Below are 11,331 nucleotides of genomic sequence, written 5' to 3'. Positions count from 1 at the left end.
CACGTGCACAGGCGGCTGTGGGAAGGCCCGGCCACTCGAACTCTTGGCCCTGCCCCACTCACAGGCTCGAGCAAGAGCTGGAGCTCGCAGTGTCCTAGCCCCGTTCCAGCTGCTGGCAGTGTCCGGCTGAGCCGGCACCGAACAGCCCCACGGCCACACCGGGGAAGGCAGCCCAGCCAGGAGCTGCCGACCCGCGGCGGTGAACGAGCCTTATGAGCAGCGCCGGTAGCGGAGGCGGCTCCTTCTCCAGCCTCTCAGCTCTCCCTGCACATGAAACACCCGAGCACGGCCGGGGCTCCCTTCGCCTGAGGGGCGACAGTGGGCCCGAGGCTGCTCTGAGGGGAGCGCGCGCACAGCGACGCCTCACCTCAGGGCTCCCGGCGCGGCCGGGGCACCGCCGGCTCCCTCGGGGGCGGGAGCCCAACCGGCTCCCAGTGGGGCTGGGGGCACAACCGGCTGCTTCGGGAACGGGGACCGGGACCGGGACCGGAGCCGGGGCAGGGGCCGGCACTGTGGGCAGCCGACTCCCGTTCCGAGGCAGGGCCGTGAAGGACCAGCCGCGCACGAAGCCGCTCCCGAGCGCACCGCCGACCCACCGCCGCCGCGCGCGTGAGTGACAGCCGCGCCGACCAATGGCCTGAGGCGGCGTGCGGCGGGGCGGGGCCAGCGGCGGCGCGCGCGGAGCCGAGCGGCGCGGCCCGGCCCGGCCCCCGCGGCCCCGGGCGCGGCCCCCGGCGGCCGCTCCGCCCGCGCCCCGGGGGGACCGGACGCCTCGGCGGCAGCGCGCAGTAAGTGCCGGCCCGGCCGCCCCGGCGCGGGGGGCGCTTCCAGGGACGGGCGGGGTGGGCCGGGCCGGGCCGCGCTGCGGGGGTGTCCGGCTGCGCCGTGCCGTCCCTCCCGCGGGCACTGCGGGGCTGCCGCGGCCTCTCGGGGTCCGGTCCCGGGCGGAGCGGGGAGCCGGCTGTGAGCCCGCCTGGGCAGCGGGAAGGGCCCCGTAACCCGTTATCCGCCCGGAAACTTCCCGGGATGGGGAAGGAGGGACTTCCCGCAGGGATGGAGCGCGGGCAGCGGGGCAGGGGTGCTGCGCGCACGGGGCCAGGGCGGTCGCTGCCGATCCGGTGTGTGTCACAGGGGGGGTCACGGGAGCGGTGACATTGCTGGGGACGGGCCCCGCGCCTGGGCTAGGGTGGGACGGGACCGTGCCCTTCTCGGACGGGGTGACAGCCGGGGAGCTCCGGGCAGCGGGCACACACGGTCGGGGCTTTCCCGTTTCCCTGGAGCCTGGTCAGCTCTGGAGAGGTGAGGGAAGCCTAAGGTTCATCCACGTCCCGTTGCCAGCAGCAACACAGTGCCGCTTGTATTGCTGAGTTACTACAGATACTTCATCTTGGTGAAGTAATGAAGAAACTGTACTTGTTATTATTCTTCATCCAGAGACCCTCTGACCCATCTTCATCCCAGTGACACAAATCTCTGTTCAAGTCACACCCAAAATGAAACAGCAGCACAGAGATTAAAACCAATACTTCAGAAAAGGCACAAGGTGGGGCCCAGAACAATTTTCTGCATCTCAGAAATGAGCAGCAGCTATCAGAGATCAGTTTGGAAATGCTGGCTTGGGAGAGAAACAAACGTGTTCCCCTTGTGTGCAGACCCAGCAGAGCCCAGCACAGAGCACCCCTGGCTGTGCAAGGAGCTCTCTTGGTGCAGGCAGTGGAACAATGCCAGCTGGCAGCAGCTGAGGATCTGGTTCCTCTTCTGTTCTATTTGTGCATGGACTGTGCTGGAACCTGCCAGTGATAGGTAGTAGCTGTTCCTGGCCCTACAGCTGCCATCAGAGGCTTGGAGTGTGCCCAGCCTGCAGATCAAACTTCCAGCACCAGGATGGCAACTGGGAAAGGAAGGTGGTGGGGAAAGATGATCCCCTCAGCTCTGCTGTGTAAGCTGTGGGCCCTGGGCCATCCTTGCACTCAGCCTCCCTGTCTGTCTGTCTGCAGCCTGGACCAGGAGGAGCTGGGGAGCAGAAACAGCCCTATCTGAACCTGGGAGTGGTCATGTAAGCCAGGTCAGAAACCTCAGACACAGGATTGCTTTTAGAGCTAGGTCTGTGGGCATGGGAATCCTTCAGCATGAACAGGATGCCAAGAGCAACAGAGTCCCCATTCTCCCTTGACCAGAGTTTCAGCTGGCTTATTTCAACCCAGCCTTTTTTAGTTGTTCAGAACTGACACCACATTCAGCTGAAGGCCTAACCCATTTTGTTTCCAAAATTTAGGAGCTGTTTAAGATCTAGAGCCATACTCTGCAAAGCCCTTGGGCCTGCTTCACTGCTTTCATTTAGGCTCTTTTTCCACTATTTCCTTGGTAGTGGCTTTTTAAAAAATGAGTATTATCATTATGGAAAGTTTCCCTGAATAGCACAAATTGATGGATCCTGCCTGAGCAGCTGCTCGATCTGCTCAATAATTCCTTCCCTTTTCCTGCTGGGCTGTCACTGCTGCTGTTGTTGTTATGACACTGATTTCAAATTTGCCATCTTTGTGCCCAAGTGCACTGCACCTGAGCTGTGCTGTGCTCAGGAATGGCTGGAGAAGTCCAGGTGCCTGTGGTTTGTGCCTGTGAAGGGCACAATCCCCTTCAGCTGCAATGACTTACAATGTTAGGAGGGACCAGACCAGAACTGTTATTCACATTTCTCTAGAAACTCCAGGGAGCTGACAGTGTCTCCCAGGCAGTTAAGAATTCCCCTGTGCTTCACAAAGTTGTTTCCAGGGGACTGAGACAGACCCTGCATGAGTGGCAAAGCTTTTACCTGCTCAGGGAGCTGCAGGACAAGTGGAGGTGAGTGCTCCAGCTGCTGACTGAGCACAGGCTGGTGCTGCTTGCCTGGGGTGCTTTCCTGCTCCAGCTGTTTGTGGCAGATGTTGATCATGCTGCTTCCTGCAGTTATGGAGAGCAGTAAGGCACCACAGTATGGGAACTGCACAGTAACCTTGCCTGGAATGGAACAGAGTGGGGCAGAACAATGGCTCGTTTCTCTTTGCAGGCACATCTTTTTCTATTCAGAGCTCACTAACCCCTCTGTCCCAGCTGCATTCCAGCCCAGAGATGCAATGTCTGCTGAATTGCAGGGAAATTACCAGAGAACTGCTACAGAAGTTCTCAGGTCAGCTCAGCTCCAGAGGTAGCTGCATTTTCAGAGAAGCAACTGATGGTCTAAAGTTACATACAGTGTTTTATAAACAAAGTGTGCAAATACTTCCCACAGGCTCATCCCATGGTGTTTTGCAACTCTTGATCATTTGCACAATAGAACTATGAAGCAATTAAAGCCTTTCATGTTCTCAGCATGAACAGATCTATCAAATTTCACAACTCCAAAATTGGACTAATTTTAAAATTGATATTGATAATTGCCAGTGCATGACTAAGCTTGAGTGGGTGCTTTCATGAGGGATTGAGAAATACTTGGTGTCTTTAGATGGAGGACTGATGCAACCCACCCTTTCCAGAGCACTGGGATGAGCAGCAGTGGGACAATGGATAGTGCAGGGACTCATCACAACAGGGAACTCCTACTTTGGATTCAGTAAAAAGCATCTTGAGATATGGATGCCTCACAGCTGAGTGTCATTTCACTGGGTATGTTCCCACTGATAAGGGGATCAATACAACTTTTCAAAAATTAAAAGCAAGAGACAGAAGCAGGAAGATGCTCTATCCTGGGTCAGACAGAGATCACCTGGTTGAGCCTGGGGCACACCAGAGACAAGGATTCTGAGGTTGTCCCCACACAGATCTCTAGGTGACTGCAAGGAGGCAGAGCTGGAGTAGTGATAGGAGAGTTATCTCCAACTCCCAGGTGAATCAGGCATGATTCTGGGGGCTTTTAGTAAGCTTAAAAAACATTTTTCTTATTTTGATCAGGCATTCAAAAACTGTGCTGGTGAATTGGGGAACTGTGGGAAAGGTTGTGCCTGTCTCCAAGAGCTCTGCACTGCTCATTTGTTCTCATTCTGTCCTAGGCCAAGTCCAGTGTGGTTCCTACCCTGAAGAAAACCCACCAGTGGTGATGCTGCAGGAGAGGTCTCACGTGGGGCCCTGGATTGGAAGGGCAGCTCTGTACTCCTGTAGCTGATGGGAGAGGACAACAGCTCAGTAACAGGAGCTACCAAGAGCTGCCAGGATGAGTTACAGCTCACCCTCTGTGCATCACAGCACCCCCAGCACGGCCAAGCCAGAGCCAGGGACAGCTCTGGATGTGACTGTACCACAAACAGCCACCATAAGCCCTGAGACTACCACTTTCAACAGCACCAAAATCCCAGACATGGCCAGCACGGGACCTGGCATGAGCACCATGCTGCTTTCCTTTGGGATCATTACTGTGATTGGCTTGGCTGTAGCAATGGTAAGAGAGCCCAGCTAAACATTCCTGTCTCTTCAGGGTGGAGGGTGGCTAAAGGTTCTAGGACTGATTTACACTGAATAATTTATTTGCATTCTATTCAAGTCTCACCCAGAACTGCTGGGAACTGATAGTTCCTGAGATTCCTTTCTTTTTTAAGGCATTTATCAAATGTTCCAGTATTTCTGCAGTCTCCCTGAGGTCTGATCCAAATGGGATGCTCAGCAGGCCTAGGAGCAGCCATATGGAGTATCAGTATTTGTTTTTAATAGCAATAGGAAGTTCAAGTAAAAGGGAAAAAAGCAGATTCTGTTCTGACTTGTTACCTGGAACAGCTGCATTGTTTTAAACATTCTCTTGGCCCCCACAAGAAAGTTTATCCATATTAACTTTTCAACCAGACTATTGAAACCATGGAAGTCCCCCCTGTGGACATGGGGTAAATATTTTTGAATTAAAGTGGCCTGAATCCATCTTAGCAAGACTCACCCTGGAGTGCATTTCCAAGGGTCTGCATGCTGGGTATCAGTCCTTGAGGGTTTGGTGTGTCACTAACCTTGCCATTAATGCTGTGGGCAGAAGCTTTCAGATACCCCAGTTCTGGGCCCAGCACGGGCAGTACAAGGGCTGCAGCTCTCCTTTTATGTAACCAGATCATTTCCCTGCCAACAGAGAACAGAAGGTAGCAGCAAGCTCCCATTCCTTGTGCAAGGAAGGGCTTCACTAATACAGCCATCAGAGGAGCCTACTGCAAAATTTCATTGCAGGCCCCAGGAAGAATTTTTCCAAAAGCCCTTAAGAAAACCTGGAAACAGTCAAAAGTTCCCAAGAGCAGCATCCAGCGTCTGTAGTTCTCAGGACAAGGCTGTGGAGGCCCAAAGCCTCCTTTTCTTCCCTGCACAGGCTGACAGAGGCAAGTCCCTGAGCATGCCCTCCCTCTTTGCTTCTTCCCTTTCTGCTGGGGAGGGGGTAGCAGCACTTCTGTGCTGTAGGAAATCTGCACATGAAAATCACAAAGGGCAGCTTTTTCATCCACTCTTAAATTGTCATATATGTCCTGCAGCCACAGAAATGTGCTGAGCTACACCTGGTAATACACCTAACACTCCTACTCCTACTAACACACCTAATAACAGGCCACTGAGCACTTAGTGTCAGACATGATGTGCTGCCAAGCTCACAGTGATGCATATGAAATGTCATTTTCATTGTCACTTCTGCCTTCCCCCACTTTGGTGCACAGTGACACCAACCTTCTCTACCTCTTTCCTGTGTGCTCAAAATTGCTCTTCTCAGCTATTCCCCATCCTACTGGGACTGCTGTAATGATGCTTCTTTTTCTCCTGCAGGTTCTGTATATCAGGAAGAGGAAGAGGTAAGATCTGTTATTGGCTGAAGGGAACTCAGTGCTTCAAAATGCAGAGTGAGCTCAGGAGGAGATGGGGAGAGTGCAAGTGATGGCTGTGGGAGAACATGGTGTGACTGAGGCTGGCACACTGCACTCCTGGGACTGGGCATCCCTCTGACACCAGAGTGTCAAAGACTCCTCCACAGCTTTGGAAGGAGAATAAGGCTGGGCAGGAGGAGGTCAGAGATCCTGCAAACTCATCACACTTCACCTATGAGATGCATCAAAACAGAGGAGAGGGTTATGGGTGTATAAAGAAGCTGGGAACTCCATCATGACAGGTGTAGATCTCAGGTTTTAGCCATTCCCAGATTCCTGTGTTTTCTAGCAGCCCAGGCAGGGACAGCTACTGGCAGCAGCACAGTGCAGAGATGCAGCTTCAGCCCAGGAGTTACTATCTTAATTTCCTTGCTAAGCTCCTGGCTGAAAATAGAGAGGAGAGCAGCACACAGAGAGAATCACATCTTGGTTCTTCTCACAGCAGGGACTCACAGCAGGGACTCTGGTGAAGATCCATAAGCTGTGGTGCTTCCTCCCTCCCTCACTCCTTGGGGCAGATCTGGCCATGCACAGACTACCAGAAAGTGCTGCTGCCCACTGTAAAATTTCCTAGCCCAGCCTCAAAGCCCAGGTCTGGGTGCTGCTGCAGGAGTACTCAGTGCTTGGCCTGTGAAAGTAGCACTGCTGGAGATAATGGTTGTGCTGGTAAGCCCATAGAGAAGCAGGGGAAGAATGTGTCATCCTAACACTTGCCAAAGTAGATACTTGTGGTGACACTGCCAGTAACTGCTTGTGTGTTTCCCTCTACTTCAAAACTCAGCTGTAGCCAAAGGCAGGACTCAGTGTTCTCCCAGGAGCCACCCCATCCATCATCCAGCTCTGAGGAGACCCTTTGAGTAATAATTCATAGCTCTGTCTCTTGGAGCAATGATACAAGAGTAGGAACAGTGTCCACAGGCATCAGCTCCCTGTGAGAATCTCTCTTTCCTATTTTCTATTTACTGTTTATTATTTTCTGTTTAATTTTATGTACTTCAGCCCCAGAATTAAAGTACTCTCAGGCCACTGGAGCTTGAAGTGAAGTGCGGTGTGGGCAGAGGGACAGGGGGAGAAGTCACAACATGCCAAGCTACTATGTTCCACTGTTTCTTTTGTCCCTCCCCATAAAGCCTAATCTTTTAAGGTCTGCAAGAACTTAAATCCTGATTCTTCTGTGTGTAAATGCCTGCCAACATAGATTAGTGATGGCAATTAATCCCTGTAATTGCACTCTGGGTGTCTTGCACTCCTGCCAGCTGTGTGTAGTAGGTTCTCAGCCTCATCCAGCAAGAGCCACAGGAGCAGAATCCCTGTGCAGCAGGAGAAGCAGGCTGCAGAAAGCCTCAGCAGTGGGGTGGGGGAGCAGCCTGAGCCCTGTTCTCACCAAGCCTTTCCCTCCCTGGGGCAGGTTGGAGAAGCTGCGGCACCAGCTCATGCCCATGTACAACTTTGACCCCACCGAGGAACAGGATGAGCTGGAGCAGGAGCTGCTGGAACATGGGCGAGATGCAGCTTCTTCCCAGGCATCACACAGCAAGGTAGGCAAAAACACCCCAGGCATCACAGAGCAAGGCAGGCAACAACACCCCAGGCATCACACAGCAAGGGGGGCAGCAACCACCCCAGGCTCACTGCACTGCTCCCTGCACGGCTTTCCAACAGGGCCAGGGAGATTTTGTAGGGCTGCAGGGTAGGGAAGATCTCAGGATGACTTCCCCATCTTGGCCAGCCCTGGAGGTAGGGACTTGAGTGTTTTGGAGTGCTTAGGGTGGACTGAGGAGTTAGGCAGTGTTTGACAGGAGGCTCTCTCCTGCCCTGTGTAACAAAAGGTAGGAGAAACTGGAAAAAAAAGGCTTCTCACCACTGTTTGGGTCCAGCTTCAGTGTTGACTGTTCCCTTTGTCACCACTACTACACAAAAAGCCTTTTTAAAAGAGCCAGCAGGGATGACTGGAACAGGGTCCCTTACCCAGTGACACAGCCTGTCCTTGGAGCAGACATACCTTTCCTTTCATGCATTCCTTTCCAGCTGCTCTGTGTTGCCCATGTCATCCCCTGCTTTTCCTGTCCAGGAGCAGGAGTTCTCCCAAATAGTTCTCAGTTTCCACACACTTTACACCTTCAGAAAATCTGTAGCAAGCTTGGTGTAGGCAGAAAAGGAAAGAGGAAATAATAAATACAATTGTAATTATAAAATACTTACCTTGAGACATTCTTAACCTGCTGAAGAGCTCAAATTTCACATTGGAATATAAAAGATAACCAACATGAAATATACTAGTTTGGAAAGCGGGAAACGTGGTGTATAAAAGCAAAGAATCTTGTTCTCTGAGTAGCACATACTAGGACAACATCACATCCCTCTATAGTAGAGGGTATAGAACAGAGGATATTATAGAGGATAACTCTCCACATAGGAGGCTTACCTGGAGGTAGTAAAGGGGGAAAATTGTAAGGCCAGAGTTAACCTCAGCCCAGTAAAACCAGAATCATCCTCTCCAGGGACAGACTGGCCAGCAGGATGCCTCAGGTCCCTCTTGCTAATGCTTGGGAAGTACAAGAGTTTAAAGACGCAATATAAAAAGAGAGGGAGAGTCTAAAACAACAGCTTAAGTTCATGCAAAGGAACTTTTCCTGGCCTTCTGATATCTCAAGCTTTTCATGCTGCCTTGTAGATATAAATAGTGAGACCCAGTAATCCAGTGATGTGGGGATTTTAAACTGGCAGGGATGTGCTGACTAACTCTCCAGGCTGCTGTATTTTCCCGTCACCGCCTTGTTAACGCCTCGTTAGCCGGGCAGCCGCCCCTGGGAGGGGTGAATGGTTCCCCTGGGAGGGGTGAATGTCGTTCCAAGGTGCAGTCCTGAGCTCTCCTGCTCCCTGCAGGTGCTGCTGCCGAGCCAGGGAGCCCTGCAGAGACCGAGCCGCCTGGTGTTCACGGACGTGGCCAACGCCATCAATGCATGACCGGGCCCTGCCCTGCCCCCGGATCCTGCTGACAACGAGGAGGATGACACCAACAAAGCAGTGACTTCCTCAAGCATGGCTGATCCACTGAGCCCAGCTGGTCACCTGTTGGTTTGTGTTACACACGGGCACAGGAGGTGCCACCACTCTGGGAAATAAACCCTTTGTGAGGGCAGTGGTGATTCTCTGGTGTGTGTGTTACCATTAAAAGCTCCTGAGCTCCAGTTTCTGGGCTGGCACTGCCTGACACCACCTACCAAGCTCTGAGTTTAGGAACAGTGCCTGCTTTGTGTAGATTAACCTGTGAGAGCACAGAGCTGTGCTCTCTGGGTCAGGGAGGGAGAGAGGGGCACATCTCAGAGAACTTCTGCACTGGCTTTGTGTGCCCAGGCCCCAAAGAAGGTGATGGATGAGCCTCTCTGTGCAGTGACCACAGCCCTGGCCAGTCCTGGGGACTGGTGGCAAAGCCTCTTTGAGCCAGGAGAGCTGCCTGCCCCAGCTGAGGGGTGACCTGAGGCACAGCAAGGAGAACAACCAGGGGATTATCCCCTCCCAGGCCTGTGGCTGCTGGTAAACATGCACCACAGTGGTGTGGTAGCATGGGGAATTCACTAGCTTGAAAAAGTGAAACAGTGAAGATTTGGCTGATAACATCTTAATCTGAGCAAGTGTCTGAATATCCTAAATTAGAGCTACTGTACAGACAGAGGGGATTTCCCACAGCTAGAGCCAGGGACTATCACTGTCTGGCTGTGTGTGCCCTGCTGCTGAGCTAGGAATAAGAGGTTGGGCCACAAAGAGGACTTGAGCAGAACTAGGGTTCCAATACCATTTATCCCTTCCTGTTTTGGCTCAGGGAAGTTTCTACAGTGCAGAGTGTTATCCAGGAAAACACAGTAAGCTTTGAAATATTTTCTTTTAAAAAAGGAAAAACATGTGTTGGCTCAACAACACCCCAGTGTTTGCCCCCAGAGATGACTAACACCTGGTTTGTACTTCCTTACCTGCCAGGACCTGCAGTCAGAGCCTTCTCTTCTTCCTGCTGAAGGGAACACAGAGCTTTGCCTTAGCCTCTGCTCGAGTTACCTGCTAGGAACAGGTAGGTGGGACTAGACAGGTAAGCCAGGGGTTTCCCTGGAGCCCTGAAGAATCTCTGCCTGTGCATCCTTCAGGGCTGCAGGAGGAAGAGAGTGCCAAGGGGTCTCTGGGCACCTTGGCATGTGGCAGAGCAGTGTGGGGGTCTGTTGGTGAAAGCTTTTGGTGGGCACTGGCCCTGAGTGCTGCAGAGCAGCAGAGCAGCCAGGGAGCAGCATCAGTGCCCAGCTGTGCCCTGATCACCTCCTCATCTTTGTGTGCTTACAGGCATTGTCAATCAGATTTTATTCCATCCACAGCACCAGTTAAAAGGGAATCAGGGCAAGCCAAAATTTGAATGCAGATCTAAAGCTTTATGCAAGGAGTTGTTTCAGAGTGGCAAGTCAGGTACCATGTGCTTTGTTGCAAGTTTGGACCTGCCCGTTAGTTTTTGTTCTTCCCCTGTGTGATTTTTCCCATATTCATTAAATGCAAACTCTTTCCTGGGCCTGTGCCCCTGACCCCTGCAGGGCACAGCTCCTTACCAGCCTTCCCTCTTCCAGCTTCCCTCAGGGCAGCTTTGCAGGGCTAAATTGCTTTAGTTTTTCAGTATCCAGCTGTCTTTTAGAACTAGGGATTTCTGGGGGTATATTAGGGGTTAGGGTGTGAAAAACAGCCCAGTCCTCAGTGCCAGGAGATGTGGCAGGAGACACTCCCAGGCTGCTGCTGTTTGTCCCAGGGATGCTGCTGGAAGCAAGGTGCATGGGTACAAACACTCAGTGTAATGCACATTAGGTCCTTAGAATTTGGAGTCTGTCTGTGGCTATTCCCAGCCATCAGCTGAGAGACAAATACCTCCCAACACAGACACACTGGCCAGCTCCTGCAAGTGCTCACTGAGAGCAGCCACAGCTGATTTCTCCCTTCCTGCCTGTCCCCCTTCCAGGCTCTGCAGCAGCACAGAAGCACGTGGCAGTAGGGGTGTCCAGCTGTCTTAAATTGCAGAATTTTCCCCAGAACTCTTAGGACTGGAATTTGAATGGTTGTTTTAAACTCAACAAAAAGCAAGTGTGAGCTGAGCTGTTTCCTCAATGCCTCAGCCCAGTGTGTGCCCTTCTCCCAGTTCTGTGTGCTGCAGTGCAACAACAAACACACCTACACAGGACTTCTCCTGAACCACTCTCCCTGTGATGGTAGGCTTTGTCCTGTGATGACTGCCCTTAAGAGTAAAGAAGTGCAGACAATAAGACTAAAAGAATATTATGGGTAATTGCTGGGCTCATATTCTTTTAGTTCCATAGCGCCTCCTCTCACAGTTCTCAGATGTATAATTTAGCAGAAGCATTATGATGTAATTTAATTCAAGTGTTTCTGTGTTTTAAAGCATTGAAATATAATTAAACTATTTACATGAAAGTCTAGTGTGATTGTCTTT

At 52.2% G+C, this 11,331-nt stretch overlaps 1 protein-coding gene across 1 annotated transcript; it reads left to right on the top strand.

Moving 5' to 3' along the window:
• Positions 1-693: 693 nt before the first annotated feature.
• C11H3orf18 (chromosome 11 C3orf18 homolog) lies at positions 694-11,312 on the top strand. The gene is made up of 5 exons (XM_059480359.1): positions 694-788; positions 4,026-4,411; positions 5,758-5,783; positions 7,264-7,393; positions 8,742-11,312. The coding sequence occupies exons 2-5, from the start codon at positions 4,187-4,189 to the stop codon at positions 8,820-8,822; spliced, it is 462 nt and encodes a 153-aa protein (XP_059336342.1). The 5' UTR covers positions 694-788; positions 4,026-4,186; the 3' UTR covers positions 8,823-11,312.
• Positions 11,313-11,331: the final 19 nt, after the last annotated feature.

Source organism: Ammospiza nelsoni, chromosome 11 (genome assembly GCF_027579445.1).
Source record: "Ammospiza nelsoni isolate bAmmNel1 chromosome 11, bAmmNel1.pri, whole genome shotgun sequence".
Taxonomy (NCBI): domain Eukaryota; kingdom Metazoa; phylum Chordata; class Aves; order Passeriformes; family Passerellidae; genus Ammospiza; species Ammospiza nelsoni.
This window is presented reverse-complemented; position numbering and strand designations above follow the sequence as displayed.

What these genes read in the sequence shown, in the direction of transcription:
- C11H3orf18 (XM_059480359.1), top strand. Translation starts at nt 4,187, where the DNA reads ATGAGTTACAGCTCACCCTCTGTGCATCACAGCACCCCCAGCACGGCC. An exon ending in TTGGCTTGGCTGTAGCAATG is followed by an intron (nt 4,412 to 5,757) that starts GTAAGAGAGCCC and finishes TTTCTCCTGCAG; the next exon opens with GTTCTGTATATCAGGAAGAG. An exon ending in CCCAGGCATCACACAGCAAG is followed by an intron (nt 7,394 to 8,741) that starts GTAGGCAAAAAC and finishes TGCTCCCTGCAG; the next exon opens with GTGCTGCTGCCGAGCCAGGG.